Source organism: Taudactylus pleione, unplaced genomic scaffold, assembly GCF_031769625.1.
Source record: "Taudactylus pleione unplaced genomic scaffold, aTauple2 ptg000053l, whole genome shotgun sequence".
NCBI classification, from domain to species: Eukaryota; Metazoa; Chordata; class Amphibia; order Anura; family Myobatrachidae; genus Taudactylus; species Taudactylus pleione.
In genome coordinates this window covers 40,566,945-40,588,174 of record NW_028284455.1, presented here as the reverse complement: position 1 = coordinate 40,588,174, position 21,230 = coordinate 40,566,945, and the positions used below count along the sequence as shown (strand labels likewise).

The window sequence follows — 21,230 nt, the reverse complement described above, 5'->3', positions numbered from 1 at the left end:
GTGTTATAAAGGGCATTACTGCGTGTGGCATAATGTGTTATAAAAGGGCATTACTGCATGTGGCATAATGTGTTATAAAAGGGCATTACTGCATGTGACAATGTGTTATAAAAGGGCATTACTGCATGTGGCATAATGTGTTATGAAAGGCATTACTGCGTGTGACATAATGTGTTATACAGGGCATTACTGCATGTGGCATAATGTGTTATAAAAGGGCATTACTGCATGTGGCATAATGTGTTATAAAGGGCATTACTGCATGTGACATAATGTGTTATAAAAGGAATTACTGCGTGTGACATAATGTGTTATAAAGGGCATTACTGCATGTGGCATAATGTGTTATAAAAGGGCATTACTGCATGTGGCATAATGTGTTATAAAAGGGCATTACTGCATGTGACAATGTGTTATAAAAGGGCATTACTGCATGTGGCATAATGTGTTATAAAGGGCATTACTGCATGTGGCATGTTATAAAAGGGCATTACTGCATGTGGCATAATGTGTTAAAAAAGGGCATTACTGCGTGTGGCATAATGTGTTATGAAAGGCATTACTGCGTGTGACATAATGTGTTATACAGGGCATTACTGCATGTGGCATAATGTGTTATAAAAGGGCATTACTGCATGTGGCATAATGTGTTATAAAAGGGCATTACTGCATGTGACATAATGTGTTATAAAAGGGCATTACTGCATGTGGCATAATGTGTTATAAAAGGGCATTACTGCATGTGACAATGTGTTATAAAAGGGCATTACTGCATGTGGCATAATGTGTTATAAAAGGGCATTACTGTGTGTGGCATAAGGTGTTATACAAGGCATAACTGCATGTGGCATAATGTGTTTTAAAGGGCATTACTGTAGGTGACATAATGTGTTATAAAAGGACATTACTGCATGTGGCATAATGTGTTATAAAGAGCATTACTGCATGTGGCATAATGTGTTATAAAAGGGCATTACTGCATGTGGCATAATGTGTTATAAAAGGGCATTACTGCATGTGGCATAATGTGTTATAAAAGGGCATTACTGCATGTGGCATAATGTGTTATAAAAGGGCATTACTGCATGTGGCATAATGTGTTATAAAAGGGCATTACTGCATGTGACATAATGTGTTATAAAAGGACATTACTGCATGTGGCATAATGTGTTATAAAAGGGCATTACTGCATGTGGCATAATGTGTTATAAAACGGCATTACTGCATGTGACATAATGTGTTATAAAAGGACATTACTGCATGTGGCATAATGTGTTATAAATGGGCATTACTGCATGTGGCATAATGTGTTATAAAAGGGCATTACTGCATGTGACATAATGTGTTATAAAGGGCTTACTGCATGTGGCATAATGTGTTATAAAAGGCCATAACTGTGTATGGCATAATGTGTTATACAGGGCATTACTGCATGTGGCATAATGTGTTATAAAGGGCATTACTGCATGTGGCCTAATGTGTTATAAAAGGGCATTACTGGGTGTTGCATAATGTGTTATAAAAGGCATTACTGTATAAGACATACTGTGTAAGGCGCTTTACTGCGCATGGCAATTATTCACAAGGGAGAGCTTGGGGGAAGTCCAGCACCTCCGTAAGTGCTGAGCACGCCCCAAAGTGTGATGAATTGGGGGTGTTTCGCAAGGACATGCCCCCTTTCCGGAAGCGGGTGTGCCGAGGAACGCCGTCTATTCATTTTTGTTATTTTTTTTCACAACTGGGAACTTTCGTCCTGAGCTCCACAATATCCAGAACCGGCCCTGCCCCCCTGAGGACTAATTAAGGAATTGGAAGTTACCAATTAGCTTAATTAGTCCTTAATTACTCATTTTCCGAAGTGCTGTCTTCTTCTTCCAGCGTTGGGACCTGGTCTCTTGCAGCAGCAGTGAATATGTCAGTGTTTGTAAGTGTGTATGAGTGAGTGAGTGTGTGTGCTTGAGTGTGTTTGTGAGTGACCCCTAGGGTATGTGACTCCCCTGTGTGAGTGTAAGCTCCCCCATAATGGGCGCTGGGAGAACTACATCTCTCAGCAGCCCTTGAGCCTCCCAGCAGGCCCCTCCCCAATGACTAGGAGGGGAGGCCACCGGGAGCAGCAGAGACCACCGGACACACATCTTTTCTTTTTCTTTTTTAAAGCGTCACAGGGTTTTCATCCACTTTTTAAAAATTGGATATCGTGGGTATCGAGAGCGTGCATACTCCCGGAAATCCAAAATTGGTTGCAAGGTTTTTTACCTCGCTAAACCTTGCGCCCAGGGGCGTATTAAGAGAGGAGGGGGCATGTGTTCACTCACCATCTGGGGCTCACTCCTCTCTCCTCGGCTGCCGTCAGCAAATTGACAGCAGCGGTAGATTCCAGGCACTAGAGTGTGCCCGGAGTCTACTGCACATGCCGCGCCATTTTCTCAGGCATTTCATGCAGCACTACTCCGTGGGACATCGGAGAGGTAAGTATAAAGAAAAGTATGGGTGCATGCATCCCCTGGACCCATTGGCCCGTGTGCACCGCACACCCTGCACTCATTATAAATACGCCCCTGCTCGCGCCCAATTGAACATGCCCCTAAATGTTATTAAGAGATAATCAGAGTGCATGCCTCCCTACCATTCTAGTTGCTTCCCATTTCCTTACCTTTTCCTTACTTATACCCCTTTTACACCAGATCAAAAACCTGGGTTTTTGCTGGGTCTACCCAGGTCGCAGCTCAGGGTAAAAGGGTCCCTGAAAAATAACCTGGGTCAAGTGACCCTGCAATCAAACCCAGGTAGCTACCAGGGTTGGACCCAGGTAATGGTGCAGTGTAAACAGTGCAACCCGGGTTATCTGACCTGGATCATGCCTAAAATGAGCAGATTGGTGGTTGTGGAGCATTCACCTCCCACTTTTTATGACCTGACAAGTTTAGCAGGGCAGACCTGAGTTCAGTGTGAACAGGGCTGACCTGGGAGTAACCCAGATCAAAGGTGCAGTGTAAATGGGTCTGACCTGGGTCTGACCAGGGTTGGAACCATGTCCAAAAACCCAGGTCGGACCTGGGTTTTTGGTGGAAAAGAGGTATTAATGACCTTAACACAAAATAACGGAAACATTTATGGAAGATAGAAACTACAGATAAGCTTTGAAATGTATTTTATTTCGCTTTAATTGTTATTTTGAAAACTGTCATCTTGAAATATTTTTTTTTTATTTAGAGATGTCAATTTGTGCTGTATCTAGGGTTAATTCATTTATTCTTACCTTTAAGAGTTTATTTTAATTTCAAAAACATATGAAAAGGCAAAATAACAATAGTCAGTAGAGGCCGCACGTGCAGTAAGTAAGCATACATGTAGATAAATCTGGAGAAAAACAGAGCTTATTAAGCTACTGTAAGTACACAATTGTATAGAAGAACGCAATGAGAGTTAATTAATTTTTGAGAGATAAGGCTAGCTTATGACTGTTATATTTTTGCCAACAACTTTGCTTGCTCCATAAGCTCCATTTTTGCAATGGCTGAAAGATGGACTTCATCAGGACCATCAGCTATACGAAGTGTTCGAACAGCTGTATACCTGCAAGAAATATGTATTCATAGAAAGCTCATCAATCCCATAATTAAATCAAATGACCATGCCCTTTATTATACATACTGTAGTACAGTCTATTTCAAGTCTGTTAAAAAGATACCCCCACATACACCATTGAGAAAGAGAAACATACAGAAAGCAGTGGTGGACCTAGCAGCGTTGCAGCTGGTGGCTTGCACCGGGGCCTGCTGTGGTGCAGGGGCCCACAGCGTGGCTGCACCCGCCGCCAGTGTCCCCCGGGTATTTAAGTGTAGTGCAGACCGCAGTGAGAGCGGTCTGCACTACACAGTAACAAACACACAGCCGCCAATTTATGGGGTGTCTCTTCGTCCTTACTCGCTACCTGCCTAACTTCCTTACTCTCCCCTCTTCATGAACCTAAATATTTTAGTGGGTGCACAGCCTTATTATCTGCCTATGATGCTTTTCTCCCTCTATATTTTTACCTCCTCCTTCTCTTCATACCTCATTCCCTTGCCAGTCTTCAGCTGGGTACACACTTGCCGAGCGATGTGACGCCCGACCACGCGATATATAGCGGGCGGTCGCTACATACTGCATGATGAAGTGACCGAACTCCCGATATGTTAGGCACCGACTCCATCCACTATACCAGCGTCGGCAGCTGGATCATTCCATTGGCCCTACATGCAGACTGACGGAACTATCCCAATGGACCAGCAGCGGGAGTGCAAAGGGTCGCGCATAGTGGGTACACACTGGGTGATGTGGACGATATGTTGTCCTGATCCACGGGATTGAGCAACATATCGTCTAGTGTGTACCCACCTTTCCTTTACCTGACTCTACGCATTTCTCTCACCCCTCTTTATTACCTCCTTCATTCCTGTCACCTGTCTAATTCCATTATCCCCTCTCTATAATAGCCTCAGTAATCTTAACTCCCCCTCCCATGTACCTGCCTCATTCTCATCATTTAGTTTACCTGCCCTCTCCAACTCCACTCTGTCCTCTGCCCATTGTCCTCTATTCCCCAGACACAACCTTCTCCCCTCGCTCAGTCACTACCTTACTTCCAGGGGTGACTTGGCAATGCACACACGAAAAAAACAAGCCCAAAAACAAGCAACATGTAAAAAACAAGCAACTTGGAAAAAAAAGCCCAATTACGCTTGTTATAAGTGGACTTGGCAAATATGGCTCTAGCATACAAGGTGTGTGCTATATGTGCGGTGTTCCTCCTCTGCCAGCTGACTGCTCTTTGCCAGTGCTTATGGGGCTGTTTAGCATAATAGCTAGGTTGATTAGCAAATTAAGCCATCTGATAAGCATGCTAAAGAGGTCAAATTGGGGGTGGGGCTTTAAACTTGTCAGACAGTCAGCAAATGTAAAGAATGTGGGCCTGATTCAGAGGTGTATGCACTGCCGATTTTGGACGTAGGGATCAACTTTTTGCTAATGCGCATGCACCCCGATTATTCATGCAGACCCGTTGTTGTAATTTCAGGTGCATCCAGAAAGAAGTGTATTGAAAATGTATTGTGCTTTCCTGGGAGGAGATAGGGTGGTGTTTTAGTGCACGAACCTGGTCCATGTCATTGGCATATCATGGGATGCCGGTGAAAGTAGCTGTGTACAGAAACGCTTGACCGCTCACATAGGAGCCCATACATAGATGGAGAACCTGCACCTTCCATAGGGCTGGTGCAAGTTTCAATTGTGCAACTGATGGTGGCGTCTAAGAATGCACCAATCAGTATTACTGTGTGTACGGACACTGACAGTAGGTGTCTCAGTCCTTGCATATTCAGATGCATGGGGAAGGGAAGGACTTTGTATCTGCATTTGCATAAAGTAACAGATGAGTGACTGCCAATGGACGCAGCTGCAGGCGCTTCTGCGCCCATATCTGAATCAGCCCGTGTTTTATTTATATGTTCTCTTTTGACATATAAATGTGCTAGGGACAGATTTACTTTGAAAAGCCTGTAGTTTAAAGAAGCACATTGTTTGTAGATAAGTTCCAATATGAAATGTCACAATTCCCTAGTAACGGAGAGAACTACTCACATGAATGCCAAAGGAAAATCCTGAGAAACCCCAGCTCCTCCAAACACTTGGATTGCACGGTCTGCCACCTGACATGCCATTCTAGGAGCTACAACCTTTATCATTGCAATCTACAAATACATAAAAACAATATTATATAAGTATAATAACATAGAATAAAAACATTTATTAGGACAGCGAACATGTTTTGGTGTAGCTATGTTTTGTCAGATGAAATGAGCATCTTTCACAATGAAACAGACAAATCACAGGTGCACAACTCCAAATTACTGATTATATATAAATACATTATGCAATAAAATTTTGCAATAAACAAATAGAGGTTTTTAGCATACTCATGGCCAAGGTGCTAGGCCTACCCACCATATCCAGGTAACCTCTGGTTTGGGGGTGCTCTGCGCTCTGGATTTGAACCCTAGTATGTTAGGGACCTACCCTACAGAGATTACCTGGATATGGTGGGTAGGCCATAACCTTGGCCATGATTATTCTAAAAACCTCTATTTATTTATTGAAACATTTTATTGCATAATGTATTTATATATAAACAGTAATTTGGAGTTGTGCACCTGTGATTTGTCTGTTTCTGTGCCTGCAATAATAATCTCAACAGGTAGCACCTCCCATTATATATATTCATGGTGTGCAGTCTGGGACCCTTCCCTATACATCTTTCACAGTGACCTGATTTGTGTTTTGTTTGCACCTAATAAAAAGGTGCTTCCTATTTGTGTCACATGGTGCATTATACAAAGCGTTGCATAATGTAAATTGTTGATGATATAATAAACCTGGATGAAAGGACAAACTCAAAAAAAACCTTTTGTCATAAGAATTTTAAGTCTCATCTGACTTCCACGTCTATTTTACAAGTTTGTAACCATCAAAGTAATATTTTGCCCTATAGTTGTTTCTAACACAGTACTGTAGTTGCAGACATTTTTAACCTAGCCCTATACTTTTATAACTACTACTTCATCCTGCACATTATGCAACCAATATAATGCACCATACTGTACATCTCTCAAAGATACAGATATTTTACGAGCAAAGAAACCACTTTTCCTTTCTATAATACCTTTATTAGAAAAAAATAAAATGTAAACTAAGGTGCAAAAGGAGTGTGGCCACATGTAATAAACAAAAGCGCACCTCCGCAGTCATCACATACATTGTTAACCCTTATACCCTGCTCATGCTTTACTCTGTATTAAAAACTTGGAATATTAGTCCTACACAGGGACGGACTGGGGCTGATGAGCAGTCCTGGCAGTCCCCTTGCGCACGGGTCCGCAAAAGGGGCGTGGCCTCACCTCACGGGGGCGTACCGCGAGTCAGGGGGGCCTGGCTTTGCGGCATGTCCCCATCTGTCAGTATTCCGGCCGAGCAGAGTACCGGAAGGTAGAGCTACTCAGCCAGGTTTTAACACTGGACCGGCCCATCTGGCTATAGGCCCTTCTGGCATTTGCCAGAACTGCCAGATGGGCAGTCTGGCCCTGGCCCTACATACTGCTATACATGATGAGCTGACCAATTCATTCTACAGTCCTACACTAGTCCTAAAATAAATATAAACTTAAAAATTCCTTTACACTGTGTGCAGATAACAATCCACCAGATAAAAAAACATAGCGATCCATAAGCATGTTGAATTTATATTTACATTTAGTGTAGGACTTGCCAGATCATGTAATCTTTAATATCCTATGATTTTAATACACAGCTAAGCTTGAGGTAGCTATCATATGACCTTAAATGTATATATATATGCCATGCTCTATTTGAACTATGTTTTAAAGCTAACGATGGGACTGGTCCTATTCTGCTGTTACAGGAGTATCCCTGCGGTTCATCTATGGTGACTGTGAGTGCAGAGTATACTTCATTTGTATAACTGCATAGCTCTGAAGGAACTTTTAGGCCTTTTGGATGAAACAAGTTAAGGCCTCAGTACTGTGCAAAAGGTTTAGGCAGGTGTGGAAAAAATGCTGCAAATTAAGAATGCTTTGAAAAATAGAAATGTTAATAGCTTATTTTTATCAATTAACAAAATGCAAAGTGAGTGAACAGAAGAGAAATCTAAACCAAATCAATATTTGCTGTGACCACCCTTTGCCTTACAAACGGCATCAATTCTTCTAGGTACATTTTACACACAGGTTTTGAAGGAACTCGGCAGTGAGGTTGTTCCAAACATCTTGGAGAACTAACCACAGATCTTCAGTGGATGTAGGCTTGCTCAAATCCTTCTGTCTCTTCATGTAACCCCAGACAGACTCGATGATGTTGAAATCAGGGCTCTGTGGGGGCCATATAATCACTTCCAGGACTCCTTAATCTTCTTTACTCCGCAGATAGTTCTTAATGACATTGGCTGTATGTTTAGGGTCGTTGTCCTGCTGCAGAATAAATTTTGAGCCAATCAGACGCCTCCCTGATGGTAGTGTATGATGGATAAGTACCTGTCTGTATTTCTCAGCATTGAGGACACCGTTAATCCTGACTAAATCCCCAACTCCATTTGCTGAAATGCAGCCCTAAACTTGCAAGGAACCTCATCCATGCTTCACTGCAGGCACTCATTATTGTACTGATCTTCAGCCCTTCGGTGAACAAACTGCCCTCTGCTACAGCCAAATATTTAACATTTTGACTCATCAGTCCAGAGCACCGGCTGCCATTTTTCTGCACCCCAGTTCCTATGTTTTCGTGCATAGTTGAGTCGCTTGGCCTTGTTTCTACGTAGAAGGTATGGCTTTTTCGCTGCAATTCTTCCATAAAGACAACTTCTGGTAAGACTTCTCCAAACAATAGATGGTTGTACCTGGGCCCCACTAGTTTCTGCCAGTTCTGAGCTGATGGCTCTGCTGGACATCTTCCGATTTCGAAGGGAAATAAGCATGATGTGTCTATCATCTGATGCACTAAGTTTCCTGTAGACTGTGTCTACAGTCCTCAACATTGCCCGTTTCTTTGTGCTTCTTCAAATAGCTTGAACAGCACATCTTGAAACCCCAGTCTGCTTTAAAATCTTTGCCTGGAAGAGACCTTGCGGATGTAGTATAACTACCTTGTGTCTTGTTGCTGTGCTCAGTCTTGCCATGGTGTATGACCTGTGACATGAAACTGTCTTCCACAACCTCACCTCTGTAGCAGAGTTTGGCTGTTCCTCACCCAGTTTTAAGCCTCCTACACAACTGTTTCTATTTCAGTTAATGACTGTGTTTCAACCTACGTATGAAAATGATGATCATTATCACCTGTTTGGTACGATTATTTAATCATACACCTGACTATAATCCTACAAAATCCCTGACTTTGTATAAGTGTACCTATAAGAATTGATGCTGTTTTGAAGGCAAAGGGTGGTCACACCAAATATTGATTTGATTTAGATTTCTCTTCTGTTCATTCACTTTTCATTTTGTTAATTGATAAAAATAAACTAATAACACTTCTATTTTTCAAAGCATTCTTACTTTGCAGCATTTTTTCCACACATGCCTAAAACTTTTGCACAGTATTGTATATGTCAAAATATATTAGTAATCTAAATATACTGATATACCTTATGCACTTAAGCTTAAATAAGTATACTGTACTCTCTGTTCTGTTCTTTAGGTGTGTGCTGCTTCTCTATCATGCAGCAGCACAAAATAAAAATTATTCAATTGGATAGAGAGCATGCAAGATCACTGAAAAGCTGAACATAAACTTAGTGAACACTTGTTATCAATGTCGTTCTGGACCACTGGGGTATTGGGGAACTCCCCACTGGGCGCCTCTGTCATTAGGTCATGTATGTGAAGATAACAGCGGAGAGGAGCTGCAGAGAAGAGGAGACCTACTGCACTCATTCAGACTCTTACCTAGCCTATAAGCGCACCCTTAAAACTGCTCTTTTAAGCCTGCCACTCTAACACCTAGCTCCATAACCCCTGTATTCCATAGCCATGCCCATGTCCACTCTTTATCTATGACATTAGGGTTGCTCAAATGTTCAATAGTGCAATGCAGGAGAGTTTTAAGAGAGGAGCAGCCTCTCTTTGGGCCCCCTCCTCGCTGGCAGCAAAGTAGATTTGTAGATTCTGGCTTAATGCATGGGTTCTTCGGGAAAAAGGCACCCGTACCTTATTCCTGGGGACATATTCTGTGCATGCGCGAGTCACCTGGAAAATGGCCATTGCCAGTTTTCCTGTGAGTTTTGCTACTCAGCAGCTCCAGCACTCTGGAGACTGCGGAAAAGTAAGTATAATTATTTATGGGTGCAGGGTGTGCGGTGTGGGCCCATGTACACCACATACCCTGCACCCATTATAAATACGCCCTTGGTGCGATGGATGGTGCAACTTGCAGATTAGAGACATAGCCGTTGGGCGTCTCTGTACAAATCGGCTGCAGCATTAGCATAAATTTGCAGGTGCACTGCACTGTGGTCTGTTCATGAAGCGCGAGCTGTTTGCATATCTTAGTAGTGCACACAGCTTTGCCTGTGTATTTGAATTAGATGGGAAGGGGCTGGAGAGTGGTTTTGCACTAAAATTATACCCACCCCTTTGTACTGTCCCAGAAGGAAAGAAGAATCCGATAAGGTGCCTGGGGCAGTTACTGTTCTTTCCTTTTCCCTGTCTGGTGAATTTCTTTATATATAAAAGTTTACAGTGTTAGAAGCCCTTTTAGAACAGATTGATATGAGTAAACTGTGTGTCCTTTTTAGTCAGAGCCATTCATTTTCATCCTAGTATTTAACAGATGTAGGAGATATTACATATCAGATCTTTGGCATCTTTCAGATTAATATGCCAGAAAATAACGCTGAACAGTTTATGAAATTCCTGAATAAGATTTCAAATGCTTATCTTGTTGTCTGTACCTCTTTCCGAGCCTGTGCACTACCGACTGTGTCTATGACTTTTGCAGCTTTCAGCGTGAGCAATCTTGCCTGATCAATAGCAATGCGGCTTTCTGCTATCCAGTGAGCCACCACTTCCTGTGTGAAGAAAAACAGGGACACCACATTTGTTTATAGACATTGTAAGGACTTCCTGTAATCCTATGACAGTAATTTACTAAAATCATCATATAATTAGTGTGTTTGCTTATTCCCCTGACATATAACAGGAAATGAGCCATCCAGTAAGGCTTTTGTTTTGCTTCTTTTATCATGCGGAGCCATATGTTTACCTGCAGGTCTCCTGAAGAGAAATAAGATTTATGAGAAATTGTGCACTCCATCCTGTTTAGAAAAAAGTTGTTCCAGGGAAACACACTACTATTAGGAAAGGCTTCACTAAAGCCTTAATGTTGCCATGTAGTGAATTTCTTCTTTAACAAAATATATTCCTTGCTACAGTGAAATAGTTAGCCACTATGTTTAGTGGACACATAAGCAATGGACTTTTCTAATGGTGTGCAATGTGGTGTGGATGCTGTCAGAGATATAGGCCCCAACCCTGGCAAGAGATTTCTCTATTGCAACACAAGTTAGAGCAATGGATTACCAACAAATGGGATATTAAACACGACTGCAGATGTGAGGCCTGACCCTCTGATCCCCACAGTGCCCTTTTACTGACTATAATAGCAGTGGGGAAGGTACAAGTATCTTTCACATATAGATATTCCAGAGACTATGCCCTCACATGATTGTGTCAATCATTGTAACCTCAGGATGTCAGTGTAGCCTCAGATATCACCAGTTCCTGTGCCCACAAATTATGCCACAACACCCCAAAGAATGCCAGTAACTCTGCCCCAAATAATTATACTAGTCATTATGACTCACAGTTTCACTGACCATCACATGGATGTACTGCATCAGCGCCCAACAATAATGGCACTACGTCCCACAAGTGACACATTATGACTATCATTACACCCTATATTAAGATATTATCTTCTATAACCCCAAATAATGCTGTCAGTTACTGTGTCCCACAGAATTATGCTAGCCCCTGTGCTTACATGGTGATAAAGCTTTTTTCCAAAAGTCTTCCTCTGGGCAGCTCTTGTGCACATTAGCTGAAGAGCAGCCTCCGCTGCTCCAATGGTCCTCATACAGTGATGTATACGTCCAGGACCAAGACGGCCCTGAGCAATCTCAAAACCACGACCCTCACCTGAGTAAAGGAAGACAATTACAGCAGAAACATTAAAGTATTGTTATTTGGTGGTAAAACCATTTTAACAGTGGCATAAATAGTTGAGTCTAAATAAACACTAGTGGAGTAGTTACAGAGAAACATAGAATTTGATGGCAGATAAGAACCACTTGGCTCATCTAGTCTGCCCCTTTTTTTTACCCTTATGGTAACCGCAACAATCCTTAGTTCTTTGTAAGGATAGCCTTATGTCTGTCCCAAGCATGTTTAAATTGCTCTTCTGTCTTAGCCTCCACCACCTCTGGTGGGAGACTATTCCACTTATCCACTACACTATATGTAAAGTCATGTTTCCTTAATTTTTCTCTTGAACCTCCCTCCAGTTTCAGTGCATGTTCTCGTGCTCTAATACTTATCTTGCTTTGAAGAATGTTTCCCTCCTGTACCTTATTAAAACCCTTGATATATTTAAAAGTTTCTATCATGTCCCCCCATTCCCTTCTCTGCTCCAAACTATACATATTAAGACCTTTTAGCATTTCCAGGTACATTTTGTGATGTAGGCCAAGCACCATTTTAGTTGCCCTTTTTTGTACAGTCTCTAAGGTATTTACATCCTTCTGGATATATGGCCTCCAGAACTGAACACAGTATTTTAGATGAGGCCGTATCAATGACCTACTGTATACAGTGGCATTATAACTTCTTTTTTTCTGTTACTGATTCCTCTCCCTATGCAACCAAGCATCTGACTTGCCTTTCACATTGCTTACCTGCCTTTAAGTCACCCGAAATAGTGACTCCTAGATCCCTTTTCCCCTCAGTAGTTTCCATTATGGTGCCCTTAATACTTAGCCTTTGGGTTTTGGAGACCCAAGTGCATAATTTTGCAGTTTTTGGCATTAACCTGTAGTTGCTACATTCTTCACTATTCATCCAGTCTACCAATATCATCAATCATTTCTTTTACCCCCCCTTTTGAGACTTCAATGTTGCATACCTTTGTGTCATCTGCAAAAGACATGCTTTCCCTTTGATACCATTTGCAATGTCACCAACAAAGATATTAAAAAGCACTGGTTCAAGTACAGATCCTTGGGCTATACCAATTGTAACCTTTCCCTCCTGTGAATCCACTCAATTTTTTACAACTCTGTTTCCTATTCTGCAACTAAGATCTCATCCATTCAACCATTTTAGAATCCAACCCCGGCTTTCAAGTTTATTTGGAAGTCTGCGATGTGGGAGATTGTAATGTCTAGACAGGCTACATATACACACCCCCCTTCATCTATTACTTTAGTCACCCAGTTGAAAAGTGAATACAATGTGTTTGACATGATCTCCCCCCAGTAAATCCATGCTGTTTGTGATTTTATACGTTACTGGATTGGAGATAATCTACAACTCTTTCTTTTAATAGTGATTCCATTAAATTCCCTGCTACAGATGTAAGGCTCTCTGGTCAGTAGTTGCTTGCCTCTTCCTTCCATACGTTTGTGCAGTGGGACTACATTTGCCTTTTTGACAGTCCTCTGGAATTATCCTTGTAGCTAGTGACTGGTTGAACAATTCTGTTAATGGTGTTACCAGAACCTCTTTAAGATATTTTAGTATTCTTGGATGCATCCCATCTGGCCCCATTGATTTCTAAACTTCCAGTTCTGAGATTTCTGTCAGGACCTTCTCCTCTATAAATGTACACTAGTTGATACTTCTTTTGTAAACCACACTGACTTCCTTTTCCTTGTGATTTTCTTAACACTTCTAATACTAAGTATGTTGCTTTTAGTAATGCACTTTTTAATTTTTCCCACCTCTTCTGTACTCCTTCCAAGTTACTCCACTCTGCCAATGAATCACTTACACACATTCTCATCTCAGCCCCATGACTCACAAGTTAAAAGGACAGAGGTATGGAAAATTGTGGACACTTGAGATAAGATATTTCATGAAAAGAGAGTAAATAAGAGATAAAACCATCTCAAACGAAGGCAAGCTAATGACAGATAGAACAAAATAATCACATATAAGGTTTGTGAATTCTGCTGCAATATTTCCTGAGAAGAGATAAAAAGAAGTATGAGGTTATACAGAAAGCTGATGCATACTGAAGTCAAACTGTAAAAGGGAGTGTCCTCAAACTCTTGCTAAGTACACTTGTCATCATATAGAGGATCAAAGATGAAATCAGCATAGAATTACTGTATGTGACTTACAGATCAAAGACCCATCAGCAATGTGAGCAATACAATTAAAAATGGATAGGTTTTCAAGGCGTAGATGGGAATGTAGTCAGCATCCTGGCTGATGGGATGCAACAGTCTAAATAATGGCACCGCAACGGGATCCCGGCTCCAGAATACCGACCGTCTGCATCCCGAAGGTAAGTATCGGGGGTTAGGGGGAGGGTTAGGGTGTGGAGTTAGGCATTAGGAGGAGGGTTAGGCAGTAAGGGGGGAGGGTTAGGTTTATGGTGTGGGGAGGGGGGGTTAGGTTCAGGCACTAGGGGGGAGGTTAGGGTTAGGCACCAGGAACAGAGGGTTAGGGTAGGGAGAAGGGGAGGGTTAGCATACCAACCAACAAATGTCAGTATGTTAACCCTGTTGGGATCCCAGCGTCGGGATTCTGACCGCCGGGATCCCAACTGCCGGCAACTCATACCCAACCTGCGTAGATGATGTGCAGCCACTCAAACTGTACAAAAAGATATAACTTATAAAGCAAATAAAATATATACAAATCAGTGCACAAATGTCTATTTATTTTACAGACGTATTGTGATAACAAATCCTTGTACTTCCTTCATGAGCAATGTGAGCAAATCACAAGCAAGCAAACACTATTACAGGACAAATGTGCCACCACCTCCGAAATATATAGTGTGTCAACTAAAAAAATATAAATAATCTATGTTATGGTCTTTGATGAATTAGATTATAAATTACAAAAGGTTTCTTTGTATTTATTTTTATTAAGAAGGAATATCCGGTCAACAAAAATAATAAAAAAAAAGCAGATAAAGTTTGAATGTAAAATGATTAAACACATCTTAAACAATGTAGAAACTAAATAACTTAGAGGTTATAATAGGAATAATAAACACAAAAGTAATGACTACCACCCACTTCTAGTGTATTTACACAGGATACAGCTGTCTGCGGTGTTTTAGTGATACTGCTGGAGGGCACTCAAGGGTGTTCCATTTGCAAATCCGTTTAGATTTGATCAAAACAAGATTATAAACGAAATTGAAAGAAATGTCGTACTGACAGGGCAGGGAATTGAAAATGTAATACATTCTGTAACTGCATGTACAAACATGACAGGGAGACAGGGTATAATGTAGTTCACTTGTGTATATGATGTATGATAACTATAAAATTTAATTATTTTAACAACAACTCTTAAACTGATTAGTTGGATATACAAATATTTCAGTCTGAAAAAGGGGACATTTATTAAATTTACAGAGCCCAAAAACAGATGCCAAACACTTCCGCACACAACATGCAGCACATTTATAACTGTATATGTACTTTTTTTTCCACCATAGGCAAACGCAGGGGGGGTTTCCGTCTGCCTGGAAACCCCCCTCCCCAGCCCACACCATGACCACAATAGAAATAGTAAGGTCATTTTACTAGTGCTGCATGTTCTTCACAGTATCACAAATGAAATAATTAGCACCACCTGTGGATCTTTTAACATGTATCAGTCAGTAATAAATAACCTGTGCACCAACTAGGAGATCTGAAAAACATTCACTGTTATGCTGGCCATACACGCTACAATTATCGGGGCGATCTGCCTGATATTGGCGGATCGCCCCGATAATTGTAGCGTGTGGGGGGGCGAACGAGGGTTAAATATTGCTCGGTCGGGCATGCCGGATTGTCCGGCATGCCCGTCCGATGTGATATTTCCCGGTAAACTGTCGGCCGTATCGGGCAGTGTATGCCCAGCCGCGGCCGACAGACAGACATTTCCTGTGTTCCTTCCTACGGAAAGAACAGGGAAATGTCTCCTCCCCCGGGGGCGGAGCATGGATGTCGGGCTGATACACTGTGAGAGAAATCTCACAGTGTATGCCGGCGACATCTGCGGCTGGCAGGCTGCCAGATAAAGTGTCTGTCAGTCTGACAGACATTTTATCTGGCCGTGTATGCCCAGCATTAGGGATGTGCTGCTATAGAGCCCAATATGTACATATATGTCCAGGGCAGTGCTAGATTATTCTGCTGCTCCTCCAGACTCCCGGACTTGCTCTAATGCTCTGGAATGGTGCCTACATTTAAAATAAAAACATTCAGCTCAGGCAGGATGGCCTTGCTGCATTTAATGGCTTATACTGTGATTGCTGGTCCTCTATATGTTGGAATTATGACACACAATATACTTTGTATGACGCATATTAAAGCTGGTTAAATGCTAATTATACCCTCTTCATGGACTGGCTACACTCACTCTAAAATCAGGCATTTTGAAACCCCCCTCTAGAAATCCTGCGTTTGCTACTGGTTAATTTTACCACATGCTGCTGAAAATAAAGTGACATGGTATGGATAGTTAGGGGTATATTTACTAAGGGGTCAATCTTATTCCATGCAAAGGGTGCGAGTTGCCGTTGCAACGGCATTAAAATGCCGGCAACGGACCGGCACCTTGCACCCTTCGCGGCCTGCTCCAAGCCAAATTCACTTAATTTTGCTCTGAGCCCTATGGGGCTGCGAGCACTTTGAGGCGAATCTGGGTTGCCGTAGAGTGCGGCCATTGTCACAATGACTCACACCAGAGAGTACATCGCGTGGAATAGGACTGACCCCTAAGAATCATGTCTAGCTGAGTTTAAAACTCACTATGCATCGCTGGGACACGTGAAGGCTTCTATGTGCTATAGGTTTAAAAAGTGTTACAATGTAAAACAAAAAACGTCATGGGGTCCCCCCCAAAAAAATGCATAACCAGCCCTGGACCTCTGAGCCCATTCTGGTACAGGAAAATTAGGGGGAAAACGGACGTGAGGTTCCCCTTATTTTGCTATAGCCAGCATCGTGCTTTACCAGCTGTGGTGGTAATGCCACAGCAAAATGACAAACAGCGTGGGGTCCTCCTGCCAAAGCATTCTCCAGTCTCAAACTGAGTTGGTCAGCTCAGGGCTGGCAATCCTCGGAAAGTGGGGACTCCCCCAAAAAATGGTGTCTGCCCTCCCAAGAATCAACTGGCTCTTTCCCGCACACCTGGTGGTGGTGGTGGGTGCAGGGTAATGAGTTAAATATAGTACTAATATTGTTCTTCACAGTGGGACTACAGGTGCCAGCAAGCCTGCCCTGTGGAACTTGTAGAACCACAAGTGCCAGCAGGCAGCTGATATCTGTACCTCCACTGTGAAGAAAATATAAAAAAAGACATCACACACACATTCATGTGTTTTAACATTTTATTACACATTCACTCACTAACCTACACTCACACTACACTACAGGTCTTCTTAAAATTACATACCAATTACCCGATCACAGCGGACACAGAAGCAGTGTACATATGGGCTGACCAGTTCATTCACTCACACAAACTCACATATGACTGCGGCCACTGATTTGCTAAGAGTGGTGTGACTCTTAGCTAATCATAACTAAGATGCAGGAACCCATGTGGGTTATGTCAGACTCCAGGGAAGTGGTGTATATACAGCAATGTATATATACCACTTCTGTGTATGCTGGGATCAGGTAATCAGTTTGTATTTTTAAGAACACCAAATTCTACATGGACAAGAGGACTATCCAGTGGCAGGGAGTATGTAGTGTGAGTGCAGGTTATGGAGTGAGTGAATGTGTAATAAAGTGTTAAAAAATGTGGTGTGTGTGTCATGTCTTTTTTTATATTTTCTTCACAGGGGTGGTACTGGTGCCAGCGGCCTGCTGGCACTTGTGGTTCTACCAGTGCCATACGGCAGGCTTGCTGGAACCTGTAGTCCCACTGTGAACAATATTAGTACTATATTTAACCCATTACCTCTGCACCCACTGCCACCAGGGGTGCAGGAAAGAGCCGGTTGATCCTCAGGATGGTGGACCCCATTTTTGGGGGGATTTCCAGCCTGGGCGGACCCGTTTGGGACTGGAGAATGCTTTGACGGGAGGACTCCACTCTGTGTGTCATCCTGCTGAGGCATTACCACCCAGGCTGGTTAAGCCTGGTGCTGGCTATAGGAAAAAAGGAGGAACTCCATGTCCGTTTGTACCACATTTTTCCTGTACCAGAATGAGCTCAGAGGTTCAGAGCTGGGTATGCTTTTTTTTGGGGGGGGGAACACCACAACATTTTTTTTTACATTTTAACACTTTCTTTAACTTATAGCACACAGAAGCCTGCACAGATAACACTGATCTGTGCAGTGCTTATGAACACGCTGCTGAGGTGGTGTATTTCAAACTTCTATTTTGGCCCCAGTTTGCTACATATACAATCGTGTTTGGAAATGATTCCTGGTAAATCCCAGCGCTGTATTCCGGTCTATGGAAAATACTGGCAAGTTGGTTCAATGGTGTATTGACTTATTTGTGTGTTCGGCGTGTTTTGCAGATAGAATTGAGTTCTTATACCTGTATTTGCCCTTAGTAAATCAGGGGAAACTCTCATGGGAATGCAGTCTCGGCCAGACACGATTCTTAGTAAATATACCCCTGAATGTCAGTACACATATGGCAAGGGGTTGGAGAAGGAGTCAGAAAAAAGTGACAAGTCTGTGGGAGCTGTTATATATTTTCCCCCTCTCAAAAAAAAAAAATGTATCTGATCTAATTATGTGGTGCACCAGTTTTAATAAATGTCCCCTATTAAATTTCATGTCTAAAACATTTTTTCAAATCCTACCAACTGAAAAGTGACTAAAATGTATTGCCATGCTTCCTTCTTATTATCATTTAGTTATATGGCGCCACAAAGATTCCGCAGCTTCCCACACTATCATCAGATATAATGTTAAATTTCATCACTTTACAGCCGCATCCGTGTTTTCTCTGTGGTTTGTGATATGGGATTTTCCAGACACAATTGTTACACTTTCCATCGACTCACAGCCAAAATGTTATAAAAAGGCCTTGGCTGACTCGTCAATTTAGATTGCTTTTAAGTACAGTACTATGGTGTTATGAAAAGCAAACATTTCACTGAGAACAGACCCATAATTACACTGAAAAGGCATAATAGGAAAACAGGCCACTTATCTGACTAAGGGGGAGGAAGTATCAAGCTTTGGAGAGAGATAAAGTACCAACCAATCAGTTCCTAACAGTCATTATACAAGCTGTGTTTGAAAACGACAGGAGCTGATTGGTTGGTACTTTATCTCTCTCCAAACTTTAATAAATCTCCCCTTTTATCTCTCTCCACTTTATCGCTCTCTCCAAGGCTTAATACATCTCCCCCCAGCAATGTTTTTTTGTATAATGTAATGGCTAGACAGTCTTACCCAGAATAAGGTTGGAGATGGGAACTCTCACGCTGTTGAAGTGTACTTCAAAATGTCCTCCGTGATGAGCATCTGAGAATATAAAAGCCTGTTATAACTATAAAAAATAACAGATTTAAAAGGACAATTGAATATGAAACAATAAATTCGTATTCACCTTGGATTTGTATTAGAACAGGCATGGCACTGGTATGGGTCAGATTGTCTTATTTAGCAGGATTTCAAATGCAGCAAATTAGTAATTTTGTTAATGATAATTCTCCAGTCCTTGTCTGAATCTGTGATTTCTTTCTGAGGGATACATTTAACATTCTGCAACCACACTGAAATGTTTTGTTCTTCCCTAATATAGATACACATATATTCTGGACCTGTCATTAGTCGGGTCACGAGGATGCACAATGCATACAAAATGTGATGAGCATGAGCGCCAGAAACTTTTGCTGCTGGGCTTATTGTCTGTCTCCCCACGTTCCCATCTTACTTTTCCTCCCATCAGTCTCTCTGTCCCCCTTTCTTATTCCGTCTCCCTATTTTCCCCCAGCAGCGTTGTGTCTCTCTTTTCCCTTATTTTCCATCTCTCGTTCTCTCCCTTTTCTCCTCCTGTCTCTATCTTCCGCACATCTCCCTCTAACCCCCACTTTCTTTTCTCACTCTCCCTTTATTCTCTCCCCCTCTCTTTGTTCCCCTGATTTCTCTCTCTTTCTTTCATTCCTCTCTCACAATCGCTTCATCTCTTTTCACACTTCCACTGTTTCCAATTCCACTGGTGTACATCCCACAAACCACAGTGACAGATTGCCCTACAGTTCTATGGAAAAAAGGTAATATAGTGTTTACATTTTTCCTGTTCCTCAGCTATCCAAATCTGAAAAGGAAACACAACCAATAAACCCCCTGTACTCATTTTAACAACATTATTGTCAACTGATAGGCATAACCAGGAGTATGTTCATCTATTTCAGTTTAATTCATTAAATTAACTTTAGAGGGTAAATTTACTAAAGTGCAGGTTTTTAGAATTGGTGATGTTGCCCATAGCAACTACTCAGATTCTACTTAACATTTATCTAGCACCTTATAGATGATAATAGCTAGAATCTGATTGGATGCTATGGGTAACATCTCCACTTCTAATTCCCAAAAAAAATGCACTTTAGTATATATATATATATATATATATATATCTCCCTAGGAATCTAATTGTCCTTAGCCACATTGCTGCACAATCGCTGATCTGAGTAGCATAAAGAGAGAACTGTGGATATTAAGGGAGGCTGCTTCCAACCCATGCCTGGAGCTATACATGGCCTGTGTCTAGGGGTGCAAGCTGCTCCAGTCCTGTTGCTTCATAGGTTTGCCATGAATTCAGGGAAAGACACCCTGGTACCCGACCTGTAGAAGGGATCGCTGTACATTGTCCACCATACCAGGAGTCTGTGCTGTTACCTGAACCCCAATTGAAAGCTCCCCCTCCATGCTCTGGTGACCTGTGAGGGAAGGAGGGATTGGTGTGCACTGAGCCAGGGTTCTTAATACCCAAACACCAGCTCCTCTCCTCCATGCTCTGTTGGCAAGGGACCGGGGTGAGCTGCAAGAGGAAATGGGATTGGGCATGTTGTTAGTTATTTTATCATTCACTGCTCCGTACTTCAGTACATGTGAGCTGAGAGGTGGAGTCTCATTCTATCTCATCACTAGCAGGCCAGTGAGAGCTGTAGGGATGGCACCCTTCAGTTCTGTGTCATCCTGTATGCATATCCCTTCCACTGTATACTTATCACTGTCTACTTATTCGTTCTCGGCGGCACAGAGTTGCCCTCCGTCCTGGTTTGTTCTCTCGCTTACTGCAGTAGGAGCCATTGGACAGGGGACATGCACATGTTTCAGACGCCACATACAGTACCTTAGCTGATTATTATATAGATACTGCTGACAAATCATTTCATGTATGAGTGTGGAGGTAATATATCTTCATATGTCACATAGCTTTGTATACTTGAGATATGACACCACTTCTCCTGCTGCTC

At 42.1% G+C, this 21,230-nt stretch overlaps 1 protein-coding gene across 1 annotated transcript in view; it reads right to left on the bottom strand.

Moving 5' to 3' along the window:
* Nucleotides 1-3,161: 3,161 nt before the first annotated feature.
* ACAD11 (acyl-CoA dehydrogenase family member 11) overlaps nt 3,162-21,230 on the bottom strand; it is a 190,789-nt gene continuing 172,720 nt past the window's right edge. Inside the window, exons 16-20 of the mRNA XM_088462815.1 lie at nt 19,201-19,272; nt 11,587-11,741; nt 10,496-10,612; nt 5,623-5,732; nt 3,162-3,576 (exon numbers count right to left, since the gene is read on the bottom strand). Coding sequence (XP_088318941.1) covers nt 3,465-3,576; nt 5,623-5,732; nt 10,496-10,612; nt 11,587-11,741; nt 19,201-19,272 — 566 coding nt within the window. The 3' untranslated portion in view covers nt 3,162-3,464. The remainder of the gene's footprint in view (nt 3,577-5,622; nt 5,733-10,495; nt 10,613-11,586; nt 11,742-19,200; nt 19,273-21,230) is intronic.